The sequence below is a fragment of the Oncorhynchus gorbuscha genome, unplaced genomic scaffold (genome assembly GCF_021184085.1).
Source record: "Oncorhynchus gorbuscha isolate QuinsamMale2020 ecotype Even-year unplaced genomic scaffold, OgorEven_v1.0 Un_scaffold_2819, whole genome shotgun sequence".
In the NCBI taxonomy this organism is placed as follows: domain Eukaryota; kingdom Metazoa; phylum Chordata; class Actinopteri; order Salmoniformes; family Salmonidae; genus Oncorhynchus; species Oncorhynchus gorbuscha.
This window is the reverse complement of record NW_025745145.1, coordinates 23,398-45,372: the sequence shown is the minus strand read 5'-3', so window position 1 is coordinate 45,372 and position 21,975 is coordinate 23,398. Positions and strand designations below refer to the sequence as shown.

Below are 21,975 nucleotides of genomic sequence, written 5' to 3'. Positions count from 1 at the left end.
AAGCCCGACTCCCGACTCCCGACTCCCGACTCCCGACTCCCGACTCCCGACTCCCGACTCCCGACTCCCGACTCCCGACTCCCGACTCCTGAGATGGACAGGGCCTTTGGTCACCTGAGGGCTCTGTTTACCTCGGCTCCCGTGCTGGCCCATCCGGATCCCTCTTTGGCCTTCATAGTGGAGGTGGACGCGTCCGAGGCTGGGATAGGAGCCGTGCTCTCTCAGCGCTCGGGTACGCCACCAAAGCTCCTCCCCTGTGCCTTCTTCTCGAGGAAGCTCAGCCCGGCGGAGCAAAACTATGACGTGGGGGACCGGGAGCTGTTGGCTGTCGTCAAGGCTTTGAAGGCGTGGAGACATTGGCTTGAGGGGGCTAAACACCCTTTTCTCATCTGGACTGACCACCGCAATCTGGAGTACATCCGGGCAGCGAGGAGACTGAACCGCAAGGTGTGCCATGTTTTTCACCCGTTGTGTTTTCACCCTTTCTTACAGACCAGGTTCCCAGAACGTGAAGGCAGACGCACTGTCCCGGCTGTATGACACAGAGGAGCGGCTCATGGATCCCACCCCCATACTCCCGGGCCTCCTGCCTGGTGGTGCCGGTAGTGTAGGAGCTGAACGCGGACATTGAGCAGGCGTTGCGTGCAGAGCCCGCTCCCCTCCAGTGTCCTGCTGGGCATCTGTATGTTCCATCTGCTGTCCGAGACCGGCTGATCTATTGGGCCCACACTTCACCCTCCTCTGGTCATCCAGGCATCGGTCGGATGGTGCGCTGTCTGAGCGGGAAGTACTGGTGGCCCACTTTGGCTAAGTGAGGGTTTATGGTTCCTCCTGCTCTGTGTGCACCCAGTGTAAAGGCTCCTAGGCACCTGCCCAGAGGTAAGCTACACCCCTTACCCGATCCACAGTGGCCATGGTCACACCTCTCGATCGATTTCCTGACCGATCTTCTGCCATCACAGGGAAACACCACAATCCTGGCTGTTGTGGATCGTTTCTCTAAGTCCTGCCGTCTCCTCCCTCTGCCCAGTCTCCCTACGGCCCTACAGACTGTGGAGGCCTTGTTTACTCACGTCTTCCGGCACTACGGGGTGCCTGAGGACATAGTGTCTGTTCTGGGTCCCCAGTTCACTTCGAGGATCTGGAGGGCGTTCATGGAACGTCTGGGGGTCTCGATCAGCCTTACCTCGGGGTTTCACCTGAGTAATGGGCAGGTGGAGAGAGTAAACCAGGATGTGGGTAGGTTTTCGAGGTCTTATTGCCAGGACTGGCCTGGGGAGTGGGCAGTGTTCGTGCCCTGGGCAGAGATGGCCCAGAACTCGCTCCGCCACTCCTCCACTAACCACTCCCCCTTCCAGTGCATACTGTATCAGTTCCGTATCCTTGCCATCAGAGTCAGACCGAGGCTCCTGCGGTGGTCAACTGGTTCCGGCGCGCGGAGGAAACATGTTCATCTTCAACGCGCCATGCTGCGCCAGAAAGCCGGCGCAGACCGTCACTGTACTGAGGCCCCGGTGTTCGCACTGGGGGACCGGGTCTGGCTCTCGACCCGAAACCTGCCCATCCGCCTGCCCTGCCGAAAGCTAGGTCCGTGGTTTGTGGGGCCATTTAAAGTCCTGAGGAGACTGAACGAGGTAAGTTACAGGTTACAGCTTCCCCCCGATTACCGTATTAACCCCTCGTTCCATGTGTCTCTCCTCAGGCCGGTGGTTGCTGGCCCGCTCCATGAGTCTGAGGTGCGGGAGGTTCCTCCACCTCCTCTAGACATCGAGGGGGCCCCGGCGGGCTCCGTTCGTTCCATACTGGATTCGAGGCGTCGGGCGAGAGGCATTCAGTACCTCCTGGACTGGGAGAGGTATGGTACGGAGGAGTGATGCCGTGTTCCGGTGGAGGATGTGTTGGACCCTTCAATAATGCGGGAGTTCCACCGTCTCCGTCCGGATCGCCCTGCGCCTCACCCTCCGGGTCGTCCCCCGAGGCCGGTGACGGCGCGCTGCTGGAGCCGTGCATCAAGGGTGTGTGTGTGTGGGGGGGGGGGGGGGGGTACTGTCACGACTTCTGCCGATGTCGGTTCCTCTCCTTGTTCGGGCGGTGTTCAGCAGTCGACGTCACCGGTCTTCTAGCCATCGCCGATCCATTTTTCATTTTCCATTTGTTTTGTCTTGTTTTTCCACACACCTGGTTTTCATGTGTGCAACTGGTTACACACACAATGTTTTTCACATACAATGTTTTCAACACATTGTTTATATTCATTTATACAGTAATTATTATTCAACATGTCCTCACCTGTGATTTTAATTCTACCTCTTGACGCATGGCATTCTGATATTCCTGCTACGCCACCATGTCTATGTCAGTTATCAGTTCATTTGAATATTCTCACATAATTGATTTGATTTACTTATTTAAGCATTTTTTTGTTTATGATACCTAATTTTCTAATGTTAGTGGGGCATATTACTCTATTTTAATGTTACTCCTTAATCACTATGATAAATAAAATTGTTTTTCTTGAGTGTACTGTTAACAGAGTTGAGGTTTACTTTGAAGTGCAAGGTGTGGCAATACAGATTAACTCAATTTCAACACAGACATGGTGGCGCAGCAGGAAGATTGAAGTGTTGTGAACTTACAGGTTTGGAGTTCAAATCCCTAGGGGAGGATGTTGAAGATTAATTACTGTATAAATGAACATTCATCAAATATGTAAGTTGAAAACATTGTATGTTAAAAGCACTCACTGTGCAACTAGTTATAGGTAAGATGCCCAAATAAAAATGTTTTGTTGAATGAACATATGAGACAATTTGAGCAAACACATCATTTTAAGTTGAGATAATTTTTGCACAAGTTTGGGAGAACTTCATGTAACACTTTGACCAAAAACTTGAATAAACTAACCCCTAGTAATCACTCCTGGTAAAATCATTTCAGTGGACATATCCAAGGTGTCAGTGGATCAAAATAGTGGTGTGATGATGACAGAGTAAGTAAGATTATTGACTGCCATAAAAGTTGAGATCTTCAGCTTAACATTGGCTTCGAGAGTTCAATGTGGAACCCATTGTTTTCTTTGCAAGTTGTGTAAGTTCGCTGGAGAAGCCCACACTATCCCAGACAAAGCTCCCTTATAACCCCTGACATATGCTGGTATTCTGTCCAGGATATATATTTTCCATTATACCACCCTGTCTGACTGTCTGATGTAGCACCACTGACTCTTCTTCCTGTTTGATCTGTGGACAGGCAACGTTTGGGGGCTTTTTATCTAAACCCAGTTCAAACACTTCTCTTAGTGGTTGTCAAACACTGCCACCTGGGGGATGCATCGCAGACGGGTGTGGCTCATCTGAAGTTATCAAAGGAATTCAAGGTCTTTGTCTACAGAGCTAGTGGCCTTGGACTATTTGTTCGGGTGTATTTGTGTGTGGGCCATTATCATCATTGTTGTCCTCATAATTGTCCTACTCCTCCTCGTCATAATGGTTGTCCTCTTCCTCTTCTTCCATCTCCTCCCATTCCTCCTCATAATTGACATCCATTTCCTCTGCTACCCCTCCTCCCCTTCTCCTCCTTTTCTTCCCCTTCCTCTTCCTCTTTCTCCTCCTCATCATTTTATTTCACAATGTTCTTACCTGCGCCCCCTTCTCCCTGTTAGACTCTGTGAGTGTGGGGCAGTGTGAGACCACCATACATATGCGTGCATTCCACTCAGTCTGAAGTGACTGAGACTTGAAATGACAGGGAGATTTCGCCTGGTCTTATTTATTCCATCACGCCTGTGTTGGTGGGGACATTTATCCCTGTTGATTTGTGTCCTCTCGCGGCGGCTTCAGAGCAGTCGAGCAGGAAGTTGACCCTGCGTACCCTGCGCTACGAACTCAACCAAATGCTCTCTTCATTAAAACCATTCCGGAGACACTCCGGATGGAGAAGGATTTTAAAAAACGGTGATGTTTGCGTATTAATTTTAATTTGTGAGAGTGAATAAGGAAACTGTCCTTCAGGTTTTTGAATCCAAACGGCTCTTCATTCGTATTGAAGCTCAGCGAAGTTCATTTCTCAGATGGCCAGTGAATGTGACAGTAATTATTCACAGTGGAGGAAAACGAATCCAGACGATTATATGCAGAGTTAGTCTGCTTAGTGCTTTAAGGCTGGATAATCACTTAATAATAATAATTATTATCTTTTATCTTTTTTTCAGCCTTGTAGAGAAAAGGAAAAGGTTGAAAACAGTGTCATGGTCTAAATCGGGGGGTATAACTCTCCAGTGGTCTACAATCACAGTCCTGCTAGTTTTTGTTTTCCCCTGGAGCCTAGTTGATGAATTAATGTCACTGACTGCCCAAGTCTAAATTAGCCACTGATTAAAATGGCAAGAGCGGAAACCAGGATGCACTACCCGGCTAACAACAAACACTCCCACAACTTTAGAGACGTTTCCTTAAGAGTCTCATTTGTTCATTACCTAAGATCTTTATAGGAATGTTCCAGTGATGTGCAAGGACTGTTTTCAAGAGACCATTCCCTTAATGTCAAATAGAACTTGCCCAGAATGCGGTTGCCATGTTCTATGAATATAAGATATTAATGTCCTAGAAACTTTTCATGGGAACCATGCAAGAACATTCATGTGTCCAAAGACGTTTAAAACATAGGACGTTCTGTCATGGTCCCCTGGAGGTATTTGTCTAGTTCAAAGCTTGTTCCAGGGTCATCCCTAAAGACGTTTTTAAGACGTCGCCTGATGGTCTTAAAGAAACGTTCTCCCCCCAAAAATGTGTTTACACACCACCCCTTGTTCCTGTTGCCGAGCCCATCAAGGCCCTGATTGGTGAACCACTGATCCATTCACAGCTCTTTGTCTCTAACAAGATTAGGGACACACAGAAACAGTGCTTTTAACATACAGTGTTTTACAATTACATACAACGAGCCCCAAAAGTATTGGGACATGGCATATTTTTTGTTTTGGCTCTGTACTTCAGCACTTTGGATTTGAAATTATAATGAGGATGAAGTGCAGATTTTCAGCTTTAATTCGAGGGTATTTTCATCCATAATGAGTGAACCGTTTAGAAATTACAGCCCTTTTTGTACATAGTCCCATATTCCTAGCACGCAATGATTACATCAAGCTTGTGACTACAAATTTTGTGCCCAAATAGAAATGAATGGTAAATAATATATTGTGTCATTTTGGAATCACCTATATTGTAAATAAGAATATAATGTTTCTAAACACTACATTAATGTGGATGCTACCATGATTACGGATATTGATACTTGTGCGTCTAACTTTCTCACTCATCATGATTCACGATTCATTCAGGATTATCCGTAATCATGATAGCATCCACATTAATGTAGTGTCATGCCTTTTCCCACTCTTCCCCTCTGGTGTTCGGCTGTATACTAACCACCGGTCCTGGGATCCATCATTACACACACCTGGCATCAATCATTACACGCACATGTACGTCATCATGAGGCACACCTGGACTCCATTACCACACTTAATACCTCCCCTATATCTGGCACTCCCTTAGGTTCCTTCCCTAGTAAGTATTGATCCTGTGTTCATGCAAAGATGCTACTGTTATGTTGTCTGTTATGTTGAATACTGACTCAAAACATGGAAGCAGCAGGAGAACAAAATATCTCCCAGATGGTCAATGAGCAGGATACCTTCTACATCAACACCAGGACCAGCTAGCACAACTGGGGATGGCTATGGGAGAGGTTCTTCGCAATGTCTTGAACATACCCGGGAGGCGTTGCCGTCAACTAGCGGAGGATACACTACAACCAGTCGAACCAGCGAGCCAGTACAATAGCCCATTCAGCAACCCGCTCAGGTCAGCGATGCACGTTTGTCCCTCCCGGATAAATATGGCGGCACCCCATCTATAGGCCGTGGCTTCCTATTTCAGTGCTCCCTCTACTTTACGCACCACAGGGGAGCCCCCAATACGAGAGGTCCAAGGTTACCAAGGTTGTTTCTCTGCTGACTGGGCATGCTTTGGAATGGGCCATGGCCGTCTGGGAGAGGAGGAGCTAGCTTCATATGAGGGGTTCATAGCTCTGTTCAAATGCATCTTCGATCATCCCCCAAAGGGCAGAGAGGAGGGTGAGTGCTTACTCCAATTACGGCAGGGGGACCAGAGTACGCGCTCACCTTCCGGACAGTAGCAGCATCCAGCGGATGGAACGAGTTGGCGCTTTGCACGCTATTCCGAAGAGTTCTGTGAGAGGATGTCCAGACAGAGTTGGCCTGTCGAGACGACAACCTCTCTTTGGACGCACTCATTGCAATGGCCATCTGTCTGAATAACCTACTACAGGAGCGTCGATACTTATCACTTCTCTCCCTCCTTCAGGGAACACTCTGGATCAGAGCCTGAACCCATGGAGGTAGCGGTCTCACGCCTCCCCGCGGCGGAATGATGCAGACGGAGACAGCTGGGGCTCTGTCTGTATTGTGGTCAAGGGGGGCACCGGTTCCAGCAGTGTCCAGAACTTCCTAATAAGGGCTCCACAAGAGCAGAGGGACAGTCATGTGATCTTCCACCTCATAGGGCAGGAGTGAGTATTCCATCTTCCATCACTCTCTGCTAAACTCTTTTTGGTGTCCATCACTCTAGTTGACTGTCCCTCATGTACTATGTCTACAGCGTTAGTGGATTCCGGTGCCGCGGGGAACTTTATTGACCAGACCCTTGCCTCCTCTCTTAACATCACCTCATACCCACTCTCCTCTCCTTTCCCGGTTCAAGCCCTTGATAATCGGCTACTAGGATCCGGAACCATCACACACATCACCCAACCACTCACCCTCACTGTGGAGCCCATTCATCACAAGATCATCCTCGGCCTCTCTTGGCTTCAATTCCATAATTCCACCAGCCCCTGGTCGAGGATGACAATCACAGACTGGTCACCCAAATGCCAGAGGACCTGCTTCCACGTCGGTTGAGAGTCCTGTGCTTGCCCTTCAGCCTAACATCCCTGTGGTATACCAGGACCTGCGGGAGGTATTCTCCAAGATCCGCACCACCTGTCTTCCCCCTCATCGCCGCTGGGACTGTGCCAGTGACCTGCTGGCAGGGTCTGCGCCTCCATGCAGACGCATCTACCCTCTGTCGGTGGTTGAGACCCAGGCCATGGAGGATTACATCCAAGAGGCACTCCAACAAGGTTTCATCCGCACTTTCACTTTTCCTGCGTCGACTAGTTTCTTCATCATGGACAAGAAGCCTGCTACAAGAAGTCCCGCAGATGTGAAGCATTTATTGACCCAACACACCTCCAGGCCGTGTAAGGGCTTTTTTACCAAGGAGAGTGATGGAGTGCTTCATCAGATGACCTGGCCTCTACAATTCTCGATCTCAACTCAATTGAGATGGTTTGGGATGAGTCTGACTGCAGAGTGAAGGAAAAGCAGACAAGTGCTCAGCGTATGTGGGAACTCCTTCAAAACTGTTGGAAAAGCATTCCAGGTGAAGCTATGAGACGCCTAAGACAGCGCTACAGTAAGACACGACGTACAGCTGATCGCCTTGCAGTGGCAGACCATGTGTAACAACACCTGCACAGGATCGGTTGGCCTGTTGTTGGCCTGTTGTAAAGGCAGGTCCTCACCAGACATCACCGGCAACAACGTCGCCTATGGGCACAAACCCACCGTCGTTGGACCAGACAGGACTGGTAAAAAATGCTCTTCACTGAAGAGATTTGCGTTTATCGTCGAAGGAATGAGCATTACACCGAGGGCTGGAGTGGGATTGATTTGGAGGTGGAGGATCCGTCATGGTCTGGGGCAGTGTCACAGCATCAGACTGAGCTTGTTGTCATTGCAGGCAATTTCAACGCTGTGTTACAGGGAAGACATCCTCCTCCCTCATGTGGTACCCTTCCTGCATGCTCATCCTGACATGACCCTCCAACATGACAATGCCACCAGCCATACTGCTCGTTCTGTGTGATTTCCTGCAAGACAAGAATATCAGTGTTCTGCAATGGCCAGCGAAGAGCCCAGATCTCAATCCCATTGAGCACGTCTGGGACCTGTTGGATCGGAGGGTGAGGGCTAGGACAATTCCCCCCCAGAAATGTCCGGAAACTTACAGGTGCCTTGGTGGAAGAGTGGGGTAACATCTCACAGCAAGAACTGGCAAATCTGGTGCAATCCATGAGGAGGAAATGGACTGCAGTACTTAATGCAGCTGGTGGCCACACCAGATACTGACTGTTACTTTTGATTTTGAACCCCCCCCCTTTGTTCAGGGACACATTATTCAATTTGTGTTAGTCACATGTCTGTGGAACTTGTTCAGTTTATGTATCAGTTGTTGAATCTTATGTTCAAACAAATATTTACACGTTTTCTGAAATTAAACACAGTTGACAGTGATAGGACGTTTCTTTTTTTGCTCAGTTTCCCTATACAATTACAGAGACACAGACAAAAAAATGCTCAACTTCAAGATGAGTATGAGGGGGAGTTTAAGTACAAATCTTACAAGCTTGCTTGGCTGGTCTGTAGCTTATTCTTTAGATGTTTGGGACTGCTGGTGGGAACCATGATGTACCGGCATAATCAATGTGACACTGGACTAGCGCACTTGCCAGAGTCTTGTGCGTGTCTATAGCTAGGTTTCCTTCCAATTGGTGACAGATTTTCATGTGAATATTCTAAAAATCTGCATAGAAACCGTGTGCATTTCAGAGTTTCCTTTAGGAAAATTTGGCACCGGACAAAGTGACCGTGAATATTAAAAATGTTAACTCTGTTCCTTGGGTTTCCATGTGTAGCTTATGTCAACGTTTATAGCCTATTTTCTGGGGGGTGGTTTTAGGCAACTTTCATAAAGCAAAAATTGTCCACCTCAAGATTCAGCTGTCAGAGATTTGAGCACTAAACGGATCAGGGCATTGCATGCATAGGCCTATAGGCTTAGGTGTCCAATGTATGATGTTAATATAAAACAATAGTATAGAGTGTATATAGCCTAAATAAAGGAAGAGCAGCTTAGCCCCAGAGATATTTTTTTATAATCTTTACTTAACTTGGCAAGTCAGTTAAGAACAAACTCTTATTTTCAATGACAGCCTAGGAACAGTGGGTTAACTGCCTTGTTCAGGGGTAGAATGACAGATGTTTACCTAGTCAGCTCAGGGATTTGAGCTTGCAACCTTCCGGTTACTAGTGCAATGCTCTAACCACTAGGCTACCTGCCACCCCATATACATATATATTCATTGCATTGTGGTGTTGTAGGCTAGTCCAGGTAGGATAATTGTATTGTCCCTAAACAAGATCAATAGGGACATGTGTCATGTCTTTACTGTTATTTAATGCGCACATGGCCTCTCCGCTACCTATCAGCTATTCCTATTTGTACTTGTGGAGTCATATTGGAAATTGCAACAACAAAAAATGTAATGCTTTTATGTGTGATATGATTGCTAATTAGCCTATTGCAGATCTGCACAAATGATCCACCTTGCACTATTGTCACTATGAATGGTGGACAGAGGGCAGGATGGACCGTTAGACTATACTGACCTGTGGTATAGTAAAAGTTAGCACACGGAAAAGTACCAAAACACCTTGATATAGGGGAGGAACACGCAAGCAGATGAGTACATTTGGCGAGGATGGAAGAAATTATATAGTAAACCAATGAATAAAATGCACTACCCTCCACTGTGCCCAATAAAAAAAACACACAACCCTCAAAGCAAAAAAAAAAAAGGTTTGTCAACCCTCCCTATTTTGAACTACCCCTCCGCCAGTAGATTGCAACCTGTCCCTTACCCTCAGAAAACTTGACACGTGAATGCTCTTGTAATGTTCCCATGAAACGTGTCTAGAACATTCATATCTTATTTTCTGAGAACATGGCAACCATGTTCTGTGTATGTTTGTTGTGATGTTGATGGAATATTCCCCCTAACCCTTCAGAAAACTGGACACAAATGTTCTTGCAATGTCCCATGAAATGTGTCTAGAACATTAATATGGGATATTCAGAGAACATGGTAACTACATTCTGGATAAGTTCTGTTTGATATTAAGGGAATGTTCGCCTAACTCGAACACCAAAACATGCTAAATAAGTTCTCTGGAGGTTTTTGCTAACAAACAGCACCAGCCAAAGGTTTGGTCACACCTACACATTCAAGGGTTTTTCTTTATTTTTACTATTTTCTACATTGTAGATGAATAGTTAAGACATCAAAACTATGAAATAACACATATGGAATCATGTAGTAACCAAAAAAAGGTTTAAACAAATCAAGATATATCTTATATTTGAGATTCTTCAAAAAGCCACCCTTTGCCTTGATGACAGCTTTGCACACTCTTGGTATTCTCTCATCCAGCTTCCTGAGGTAGTCACCTGGAATGCATTTCAATTAGCAGGTGTGCCTTTATAAAAGTACATTTGTGGAATGTATTTCCTTCTTAATGCGTTTGAGCCAATCATTTGCCGTCACGCCTGATCTGTTTCACCTGTCCTTGTGCTTGTCTCCACCCCCTCCAGGTGTCGCCCATCTTCCCAATTATCCTTTGTGTATTTGTACCTGTGTTCTCTGTCTGTTTGTTGCCAGTTCATCTTGTTTGGTCAAGCTTACCAGACGGTTTCCTGTCAGCGACTAGCTGTTCCCAGCCTCTCTTGTCACATCCCCCTGGTTTTTTACCTTTGCCTGTCTGACCTCTCTGTCTGGCCTGTCCCTGAGCCTAGCTGCCGTCCGGTACCTTTGCCTTACCGTGGTTTAGCAACCCCTGCCTGCCTTGACCTGTATTTGCCTGCCTCTGTTGCTACAATAAACATAGTTACTTCTACAGTCTGCATCTGGGTCTTACCTTGATTCCTGATATTTGTGTTGTGACAAGGTAGGGGTGGTATACAGAAGATAGCCCTATTTGGTAAAAGACCAAGTCCATATTATGGCAACATCTCAAATAAGCAGAGAAATAACAGTCTATTGTTACTTTAAGACTTGAAGGTCAGTCAATATGGAACATTTCAAGAACTTTGAAAGTTTCAAGTACAGTCGCCAAAACCATCAAGCGCTATGATGAAACAGGCTCTCATGAGGACCACCACAGGAATGGAAGACCCAGAGTTACTTCTGCTGCAGAGGATAAGTTCATTAGAGTTACCAGCCTCAGAAATTGCAGCCCAATAAATGCTTCGCAGAGTTCAAGTAACAGACACATCTCAACATCAATTGTTCAGAGCAGACTGAGTGAATCAGGCCTTCATGGTCGAATTGCTGCAAGAAACCACTACTAAAGGACACCAATAAGAAGAGACTTGCTTGGGCCAAGAAACAAGAGCAATGGACATTGTACCGGTGGAAATTTGTCCTTTGGTCTGGAGTCCAAATTGGAGATTTCTTTGCTGTGTGGGTGAATGGAGGATCTCTGCATTTGTATTTCCCACCGAAGAGGAGTAGGTGTGATGGGGTGGGGATGCTTTGCTGGTGACACTGTCAGTGATTTATTTAAAATTCAAGGCACACTTAACCAGCTTGGCTACCACAGCATTCTGCAGCAATACGCCATCCCATCTGGTTTGGGCTTAGTGGGACTATCATTGTTTTTCAACAGGACAATGACCCAACACACCTCCAGGCCGTGTAAGGGCTTTTTTTTTACCAAGAAGGAGAGTGATGGAGTGCTTCATCAGAAGACATGGACTCCACAATTCCCCGACCTCAACCCAATTGAGATGGTTTGGGATGAGTCTGACCGCAGAGTGAAGGAAAAGCAGACAAGTGCTCAGCGTATGTGGGAACTCCTTCAAGACTGTTGGAAAAGCATTCCAGGTGAAGCTGGTTGAGAGAATGCCAAGAGTGTGCAACACTGTCATCAAGGCAAAGGGTGGCTATTTGAATAATCTGTTTAACACTTTTTTGGTTATTACAAGATTCCATATGTGTTATTTCATAGTTTTGATGTCTTCACTATTATTCTACAATGTTGAAAATAGTACAAATAAAGAAAACCCATGAATGAGTAAGTGTTCTAAGACCTTTGACCGGTAGTGTATATTTCAGTACAGTACAGTAATTTGAAAACGTTGCTAACAAATTGATTTACTTACAACCTACCAGCATTTTGGGGTTATACTATGCATTCCTCTTCCTACATGATTAATAAGTGGATATGGTTCATTTCTCACAGTTTTGTTATGCCACCAGGCTCCTGTTTAAATTATTTTGTTTTACCTGTAGATGGCCATGGTGCAGGAAGCCTCTCGCCACCCCTTCCCAACTGTGGATGTACCTGACCATGTCCATTACACTATAGGGGTAGTCATTCTGGCTATCGGCATCACCGGCATGGTGGGCAACTTCCTGGTTATCTATGCCTTCAGCAGGTAAGGGACAGGAGCTTCCCATTGTACCATAACTATCTCTTTCTTTCTCTTTCTCACACACACCTATAATTTGATCAATTATAATTCTGTGGCAGTTTCTTGCAGCAAGAGAATGTGGAGTTGATGCTGAGGTTTTGTCGTCTCAATATCCCTCCATCTGTCATATGTGGCTCTGTCGTCTCAGTTGTTTATCAGTGTGTCTCAGTTGATCCGCATTGTGTAAAATAAAAGAACCTGTCGCACAAGCTGCAATTGCAAGTGTTTTCACATTCGTAGTTGTCTTTCCTTCATCCCAAACACACTATTTGGCTTGACATTACATTGTTCTGGGTTGTGTGTAACGCGCTTCGCTTTCAATGCTTTGTGTGGACATGCCATTTCTCTCCCACCATGATGACTCATTGTGTATATAGACACACACACACACACACACACACACACACACACACACACACACACACACTACACACACACACACACACACACACACACACACACACACACACACACACACACACACACACACACACACACACACACACACACACACACACACACACACACACAATCATTTGCAGATATACTGTAAGTGGTACATGTTGGACAAATGTGATGGCACAAGCTCTTTCCATAGACAGAGAGGAACTATGTAATTTCAGTACAATAACACTTTGATTACACTGACCTACCATTTGTGGGAATGTTACAGCATTATGCTGGGGTTAATATGTGTGTGTGTGTGTGTGTGTGTGTGTGTGTGTGTGTGTGTGTGTGTGTGTGTGTGTGTGTGTGTGTGTGTGTGTGTGTGTGTGTGTGTGTGTGTGTGTGTGTGTGTGTGTGTGTGTGTGTGTGTGTGTGTGTGTGTGTGTGTGTGTGTGTGTGTGTGTGTGTGTGTGTCAAATTGAATCATGCCTTTCCCTGTGCTGTGTTCTACAGGAGCAGGTCACTGAGGACTCCGGCCAACATGTTCATCATTAACCTGGCCATTACTGATCTCCTGATGTGCCTCACACAGGCACCCATCTTCTTCACCACCTCCATGCATAAAAGATGGATCTTCGGGGAGAAAGGTACTCCACACCACCTTCTAACTCACCTGAGGTCAATTATTTTCCAATTTTCCAGACTTTTCTGAGAAAAACTGAAAACATCTATACATTACTTGAATATGGAAACCTAGCTTCTTTCTTATTATTGACTGGAAGGAGGTGGAATGAAGGAATTGATTCCAAGGTTGAACAGAATAGGTGGGGAATGGCAAGAGGTAGAAGTGTATGATAAGAGAGAAAGAGGAGAATGTGTTTATTTTTTACCGTAAACCATGTTTCCTTCCAACCATTTTATGGAATGAACTGAAGCCTGAAGGAAACAGCACATTTTTTTTGTGAAAACGTCCTAATGTCGACAAAACAAAATACGCTACACAAGGGAGGATCATTTCTTTGTCTGTGAAATAGATTGTGACAATTGCGGTGGAAAATGCTTTTATGTGCACATATTGATATAATTACCATCTTGTCAAAGTAAACTTAGTCACAATGATATGTTGTCCTCCCACCACAACGTGAAAAAAGCATGAAGAGTTTATTAGGCAGATGGATTAGGTTGTGATGAACACACATATGGTGGTTAAGTTGACCAGGCTGATGCAAATGTCCAATACACATCAAAGGCGTTATTTGTATGCTGGTGACATGATGATTGGTGCTTGGCTGCCAATTATCAAATAAAAATGATCTTGCTCTTATCTCAACATGTAACCTACACTCTTTTGCGACCACAAAATGTGATGGGAACACATTGAGCTTCTGTTTATTATTAACTTCATGGAAACTTATGCGATAAAGTGCTTTTTATTTGCACTACTTCAGGATGCACAGCTTTTCAACCGCAACATGCCAGTTTAATGGAAACAGGCCAACCCATTACAATGTGCATGCCTTTTTCTGCAAATACTCGGCTTCCAGTCTTTCAACGGTGAATGGAAGCCTAGTTAATGAGTTGTTGCCTAGAGATACAGACAATAAGGCAGACCTTGAGGTTTTTTATCTGCATCTATTTAAATCAAAGACAGCTTTGGATGAACACTAAAGCCCTACTCGCGGGGGATTCATTTTACTGGGGGAGATAGGTTTTTATGTAATTATGTGCACAAGCACAAATAAAAACATCTGTAATTTAAATCCCATCCCAATCTGCCATGTCGGTCATTTTTGCATAGCATGAGAGTAATAATCCCACCTACTGTTTTTCAACTAAGTGACTGTACATTATTTATTATGGGGGATACCTGGAGAAAAACAGATCTCTCTGAAATGAAAATGGATGGCCCTCTCTTTCAGTAAAATATATTTTTTACCTGACACTCCCTGAATGCTTGAAAAAGGGTGTCCCTCCTGTCGTGTCTTTACTATCATTAACTGAAGACTGATTCTCTGTAATTAGTTATTACGCGATCAACTGATTAATCACGTAACTAATTAACTAGGAAGTCAGGGCACCATGGAAAAATATTCAGATTACAAAGTTATCATTTCCTAAAATAACTGTTCACATATTTGATCTGATCAATTAGTCTTCGAATGAATGAATTATTTACTTTACCTTACATTAATCTCATTCCAAACGTCGTAAATTGTTGGTTATCTACACGAACCCAGTCTTCACTATGAGTCAGCCATACATCAAAATGTCTTAAATCATTTATTTATTACTTACTAAAGTAATTCACATAAATGCATAAACAAACAACAAACATGGCAAATGTGGTTACATGAAATGATAGGAGAATGTGCCCTAGTGGGCTGAACTGGCATGGCGGCTTGTTAGACAAAATGGGAAGTGGGGGTCGACTAAGAAGTCACTACAGAGTGATAATTATAACAATAGAAATGCTAATCCTTTACACACTCACTCACTCGGGAACAATTGCAATCAATATATATATATTTATGCTCAGTGTGTCGTCTTGAATGCTGGTGAAAAGTTTGTCTTTCGTAGAATTTCCGTCTCTCTCCCTCTCTCTCTCTGTCTTGGTTAGAGGGGATAGTTCAAAGTGACATTCGTTATAGAATGGATGTTTCGGCGGTTGTCGTTCTTCGCGTTCAATGATACCGAATTCCTAGCTGCAGACTAGTAATTAGTATCAAAGACTTGTTATTATTCTGTCGGTATCGATAGTCTAAGAGTTTAACCGCATGGTATGGTTAAAAGATTCAGCAATGGTCTACAACCTTTGTCCTCCTAATGTAGAAAAACATGGTCTGCAACCTTTAACCATCTCGTAATTGAGGTAAGCTCGGTCTGCTGATCGAAAACCCGAGTTTTTTATTTGGAATGGCAGAAAAGGCTGTCCCAGGATTTCTAACCCTAACTGGGCTCAGGGGCGGTCCTCTGACTTAGTTTAAATCAAAAGGGAATTGTATTTTTCGTCATTAAACAGTCCAAAATCATATTACACAATTATACAAACAGTATCATACTCACTCATTCATCTTATACAACAATTAGATGTAAACCTCATAGCTGAGGCTATTATACAAACAGCGTTATGGTAATGTGGCCACACCGTCTCCCATGAAATTTCCCAAGTTGTGACAAACAGACCAGTTCGTAGCTGGATTCTTCACCGATCTTTTATACTTTCTCCGGAACATGAAATTTGTTCGTACCTCAAGTTCTGTGAGGTGGAAGGATTTCCTTTGTCCTCTACGAAAGTTTACTCTCTCTCTACTATGTGTCCATGAGGAGATCCTCTCAGGAATTATGACGTCTCTCTGACCACAGCAACCTAGTTGAAGGAGGAAAGGTGGAGGCAGCTATACCCAGAGAGGCCAACGTCATGACACTCCCTTATAACCAAAATAATAATTAAAACATGTAAATGAAATAGCAGCGAACCCATTACCCTCACTCCTAGGACAGACCAGAGCCTTCAGATATGCAGTTTTGTTCTTCGTTTTGTAAGCATTAGCCTACATGGCAAAGTAGCCAGAAGGTTGTGGATTCACATTCTACTGCGGACAAGGGTAAGGGGGAAAAGACCTCCATTATAATTAAAAGCACTGCATGAATTGAATCTGTCATCTTATTTGGGGTCTGAGAATGCCTTTTATAAATGCATGTCATGCAATTCTACGTTATTTTACATGACTGGAGACAAGCAGAATCCTTTAATATCACAACAGAGCATGCCAACGAATGAGCGCATGCTGCAGCACCAGAGAGGTTTTGATTTCTATACAGGCTATTGTTTAAAAAAGGATAGTCTTGTTGTTAGTAGCCTAAAGTCAAAGTAAAATGAATATTTTTTTCCTCCCCTTTTTCTCCCCAATTGGTAGTTACAGTCTTGTCCCATCACTGCAACTCCTATACAAACTCGGGAGAGGCGAAGGTCATGAGTCATGCATCCTCCGAAACACAACCCTGCCAAGCCGCACTGCTTCTTGACACACTGCTCACTTAACCTGGAAGCCAGCTGCACCAATGTGTCAGAGGAAACGTTGTACAACTGGTGACCGAAGTCAGCGTGCATGTGCCCAGCCTGCACAAGGAGTCGCTAGAGCGCGATGGGACAAGGACATCGTGGTCGGCCAAACCTTTCCCTAACCTGGACAACGCTAAGCCAATTGTGCACCGCCTAATGGGTCTCCCTGTCGCGGCCGGCTGCGACACAGCCTGGGATCAAACCCGGGTCTGTATTGACACCTCGAGCACTGCGATTAAGTGCCTTAGACCTCTGTGCCACTTGGGAGGCCCAAAGACTGTTTATATGAATTAGTACTTCTAGAAGTAGCCTACTTTCAGCACCCATGCGCTGTCCATCTCACTGCCACTTAAAACTAATGTAAGTTATGTAAATGACTTGAATATGGCTTATTGCGAGGTCAATTATTCTGATAAATATCATTATGGGCAACGAAACATATTGTTTTAATTCAAATCAATTATAACAGTAGCAAGCCTAGCTCCAGTCCTTCTCATCTTTGCACTATCCCTCTCAAGCTGAACAGGACATCAGTAGGCCTAGTATGTGCACAAAGATATTGCATTTTTTTGGCCAGGGCTCATGATTGGCATAGCGTTTCCATTGCAAGTGCATTTTTTTTTAAATACAACTTAGCCCTGTGCTTCTCCGAGCATGCTCTTCGTATAGCGTTTGGGGCGGCAGGGTAGCCTAGTGGATAGAGCGTTGGAACTGGAAGGTTGCAAGTTCAAACCCCCGAGCTGACAAGGTACAAATCTGTCGTTCTGCCCCTGAACAGGCAGTTAACCCACTGTTCCTAGGCCGTCATTGAAAATAAGAATTTGTTCTTAACTGACTTGCCTGGTTAAGTAAAGGTAAAATAAAATAAATAAAATAAATAGCCTAGACCTATAGCTAAGCGTATAGGCTATGGATCATTTGATTGGGACCACACTAGGGACTCTTGATATTACACACCCAGTAAAGAATCCGGGAAAAAGGGTAGCATATAATAAGCAACTAATTCTCAAACACTGAGCAAGATGACATCACGGCTCTATTTTTGCCTGACCTTAAGATAGCACTAGTGTCAAACACCGGTAGTTTGCAATTTCAACCTGTTAAAGCCAGCACTCTGCTATTTTCAAACTGTTGCGGAAGGATGGGTAATTTACCTGTCTTATATCAGCTTGCTTGCGTTCATTATTTTAGCCATGCTTTGGAGGTGCGTAAAACCCCCTCCATGATGTAGGCTACGTGTCCATGCCCATCATGAAATGAGAGATGAGAACCTCTGTGAACACCGGTAAAGCTCATATTTAGAAGTTATTTTCCTGTAACAATGACTTGTTTCCCATCATTTCCCATCTTTAAAACCCAAATCTCTCCATAGGCTACCCTTAGCCTAGCCCTACTATAATGAAGGCTGGTTCAACAGCAGTGCATTGTGTCTTTTTGGGGGCGATTTTATGATATCATTACATTTTACATGTATTTATTGTTGTTGAAAACAAGTAACAAATTGCTTGTTTTACGATACATTTTATTAAACCTATACCACCACCTCCAGTGCTTAATTGTACCATTGCATTAGGTTTATTAATTATTTACAAATTACATGACCCTGCCCTGGACTAAACAAAAAAAGATTAAACTCTCCCCTGACTGAAATTGAAAAAGCATGACCCTCCCCAATTTCCTTCCTGGTAACAATTGTGTACATTTCATCTACTCCATAAACTCCAAGGTCCTCTGATTATATTAGTCCCATGCCAACAGATCCCTGTGATTTGAGAGAAATGTCTGAGTTTATTTTTTATATATAGATTTTATTGATGAATTTTCAGTTTTACAAACAGACAGATAATGACAGCAACTAGTACAATGAGAATACCCCCAACCCTCAACAGAAGACAGAAAATGAAAAACAGAAAGAGAAAACAAAACACAAAGAATTGGCACCTTGCTTCATTGATATTTGACACACTGTATAAGGATTATGCTCTGCATTGAAAATAATAACATTGGATCAAGGTGGGTTGCAGGTTGTATGTTTCCCATCATCACGCGAAAGATACGCTAAAAAGTGTTGCCTTCAGTGGCGGTCAGTGCCTTTATGCAACTTTTCAGGGAAGTCAGGAACCAATATACTCAGTCAGTTAGGAAAGCTAAGGCTAGCTTTTTCAAACAGAAATTTGCTTGCTGTAGCACTAATTCCAAAGAGTTTTGGGACAAGTCCATGGAGAATAAGAGCACCTCCTCCCAGCTGCCCACTGCACTGAGGATAGGAAACACTCACCACTGATGAATTTCTACGATAATTGATCATTTCAATAAGCATTTTTTTCGTCTGGCCATGCCTTCCACCTGGCTACCTCTACCCCGGCCAACATCTCAGCACCCCTGCAGCAGCTTGCCCAAGCCCCTCCCAACTTCTTCTTCAACAAAATCCAGACAGCTGATGTTCTGAAAGAGCTGCAAAATCTGGATCCCTACAAATCAGCTGGGCTAGACATTCTGGACCCTCTCTTTCTAAAATTATCCGCCGAAATTGTTGCAACCCCTATTACTAGCCTATTCAAGCTCTCTTTCGTATCATCTGAGATTCCCAAAGATTGGAAAGCTGCCGCAGTCATTCCCCCCCTTCAAAGTGGGAGACACTCCAGACCAAAACTGTTATAGACCTATATCCATCCTGCCCTGCCGTTCTAAAATCTTCGAAAGCCAAGTTAACAAACAGATCACCGACCATTTCGAATCCCACCGTACCTTCTCCACTATGCAATCTGGTTTCCTAGCTGGTCATTGGTGCACCTCAGCCACGCTCAAGGTCCAAAACAATATCATAACCGCCATCGATAAAAGACAGTACTGTGCAGCCGCCTTCATTGACCTGGCCAAGGCTTTCGACTCTGTCAATCACCGCATTCTTATCGGCAGACTCAATAGCCTTGGCTTCTCAAATGCCTGCCTCACCTGGTTCGCCAACTACTTCTCAGATAGTTCAGTGTGTCAAATCGGAGGGCCAGTTGTCTAGACCTCTGCCAGTCTCTATGGGGATGCCACAGGGTTCAATTCTCGGGCCGACTCTTTTCTCTGTATATATCAATAATGTCGCTCTTGCTGCTGGTTATTCTCTGATCTACCTCTACGCAGACGACACCATTCTGTATACATCTGGGCCTTCTTTGGACACTGTTAACAAACCTCCAAACGAGCTTCAACGCCATACAACACTCCTTCTGTGGCCTCCAACTGCTTTTAAATGCTAGTAAAACTAAATGCATGCTCTTCAACCGATTGCTACTCTCACCCTGCCGCCCGACTAGCATCACTACTCTGGAAGGTTCTGACCTAGAATATTGGGGCAAGTACAAATACCTAGGTGTCTAGTTAGACTGTAAACTCTCCTTCCAGACTCTCCAATCCAAAATTAAATCTAGAATTGGCTTCCTATTTTGCAACAAAGCCTCCTTCACTCATGCTGCCAAACATACCTTCGTAAAACTGACTATCCTACCAATCCTTGACTTCGGCGATGTAATTTACAAAATAGCCCCCAACACTCTTCTCAGCAAACTGGATGTAGTCTATCACAGTGCCATACGTTTTGTCACCAAAGCCCCATACAGTATACCACCCACCACTGCGACCTGTACGGTCTCGTTGACTGGCCCTCACTACCAATTCGTCGCCAAACCCACTGGCTCCAGGTCATCTATAAGTCCTTGCTAGGTAAAGCCTTGCCTTATCTCAGCTCACTGGTCACCATAGCAACACACACCCATAGTACGAGCTCCAGCAGGTATTTTTCACTGGTCATCCCCATAGCCAACACTTCCTTTGGCCGTCTTTCCTTCCAGTTCTCTGCTGCCATTGACTGGAACGAATGGCAAAAATCACTGAAGCTGGAGTCTTATATCTCCCTCTGTAACTTTAAGCATCAGCTGTCAGAGCAGCTTACCGATCACTGTACCTGTACACAGCCAATCTGTAAATAGCACACACAACTGCCTCATCCCCATATTATTACTTACCCGCTTGCTCTATTGCACCCCAGTATCTCTACTTGCACATCATCATCTGCACATCTATCCCTCCCGTGTTAATGCTAAATTGTAATTATTTTTTCTCTATAGCCCATTTATTGCCTACCTTCTTACTCTTCTACATTTGCACTCACTGTACATAGATTTTTCTATTGTGTTATTGACTATATGTTAGTTTATGTGTAATACTGCATTGTTGTTTTTTGTCACACTGCTTTGCTTTATCTTGGCCAGGCCACAGTTGTAAATGAGAACTTGTTCTCAACTGGCCTATCTGATTAAATAAAAGTTTTTTTTAAATGATGAGGGAGGACAATTTCTTTTCATGAGCATGGCCTTATTTCTATTACAGCATGTTGGACGACTGTAATTCATATTCCATTCACACAGTTCAATGTAACATCGACAGGTTTAGGTTACTACATGATCCTCAAATTGTCCCGTCATGATGTTGCTACAACCAAGCCTATGAATGAAAGTTTACAACGTAGGTGCACAAAGGTCGAGAGAAATTTGAGATGACAGACAATGACACATGGACAGACAGTGACACATTCAAAACCGCCTTGCACAGTCTTACCTGCATCTAGCTTATCTAGGGTGTAATCATTAGTCCGACAGTTGCAAACGAGAGTTTCTATTGGATAAATTCAAGTATTTTTATCCCCATTTTGTTTGCTTCCGTTTACGAAACTCTTTTCAACAGAATCGGCGGAATGAATACACCCCTGATCCCACATAAACACAGTTCAGTTTCATAGCAGCCACGTTATATTCCTTTTATCCTGTATGCACTCTCCTCCTCTCACCTTTTCCCTTTGTTTGAAGACTTCAATGAACAACACATCAGCTGTATGTGACCAGGTGAAAAAAACTTTCCAAGCCAAACCATGTTATAACTGCTACACACAGCCTACATTATTGTCCCCATATTAGCTAAAGTAACGTCTTAGTTATCATAGCTAATAGAACTAATGTGTTAGTAAACCCGCTACTATCATGCAGTCTATTTGAGCCGGGTGTTTGAGTAGCTAAACTAGCCAGCTGCATTTGCTAGCTA

At 44.4% G+C, this 21,975-nt stretch overlaps 1 protein-coding gene across 1 annotated transcript in view; it reads left to right on the top strand.

Annotated features, from left to right (window-relative positions):
- LOC124017590 (melanopsin-A-like) overlaps positions 1–21,975 on the top strand; it is a 45,280-nt gene that overhangs the window by 12,056 nt on the left and 11,249 nt on the right. Inside the window, exons 2-3 of the mRNA XM_046332794.1 lie at positions 12,256–12,401; positions 13,338–13,471. Coding sequence (XP_046188750.1) covers positions 12,256–12,401; positions 13,338–13,471 — 280 coding nt within the window. The remainder of the gene's footprint in view (positions 1–12,255; positions 12,402–13,337; positions 13,472–21,975) is intronic.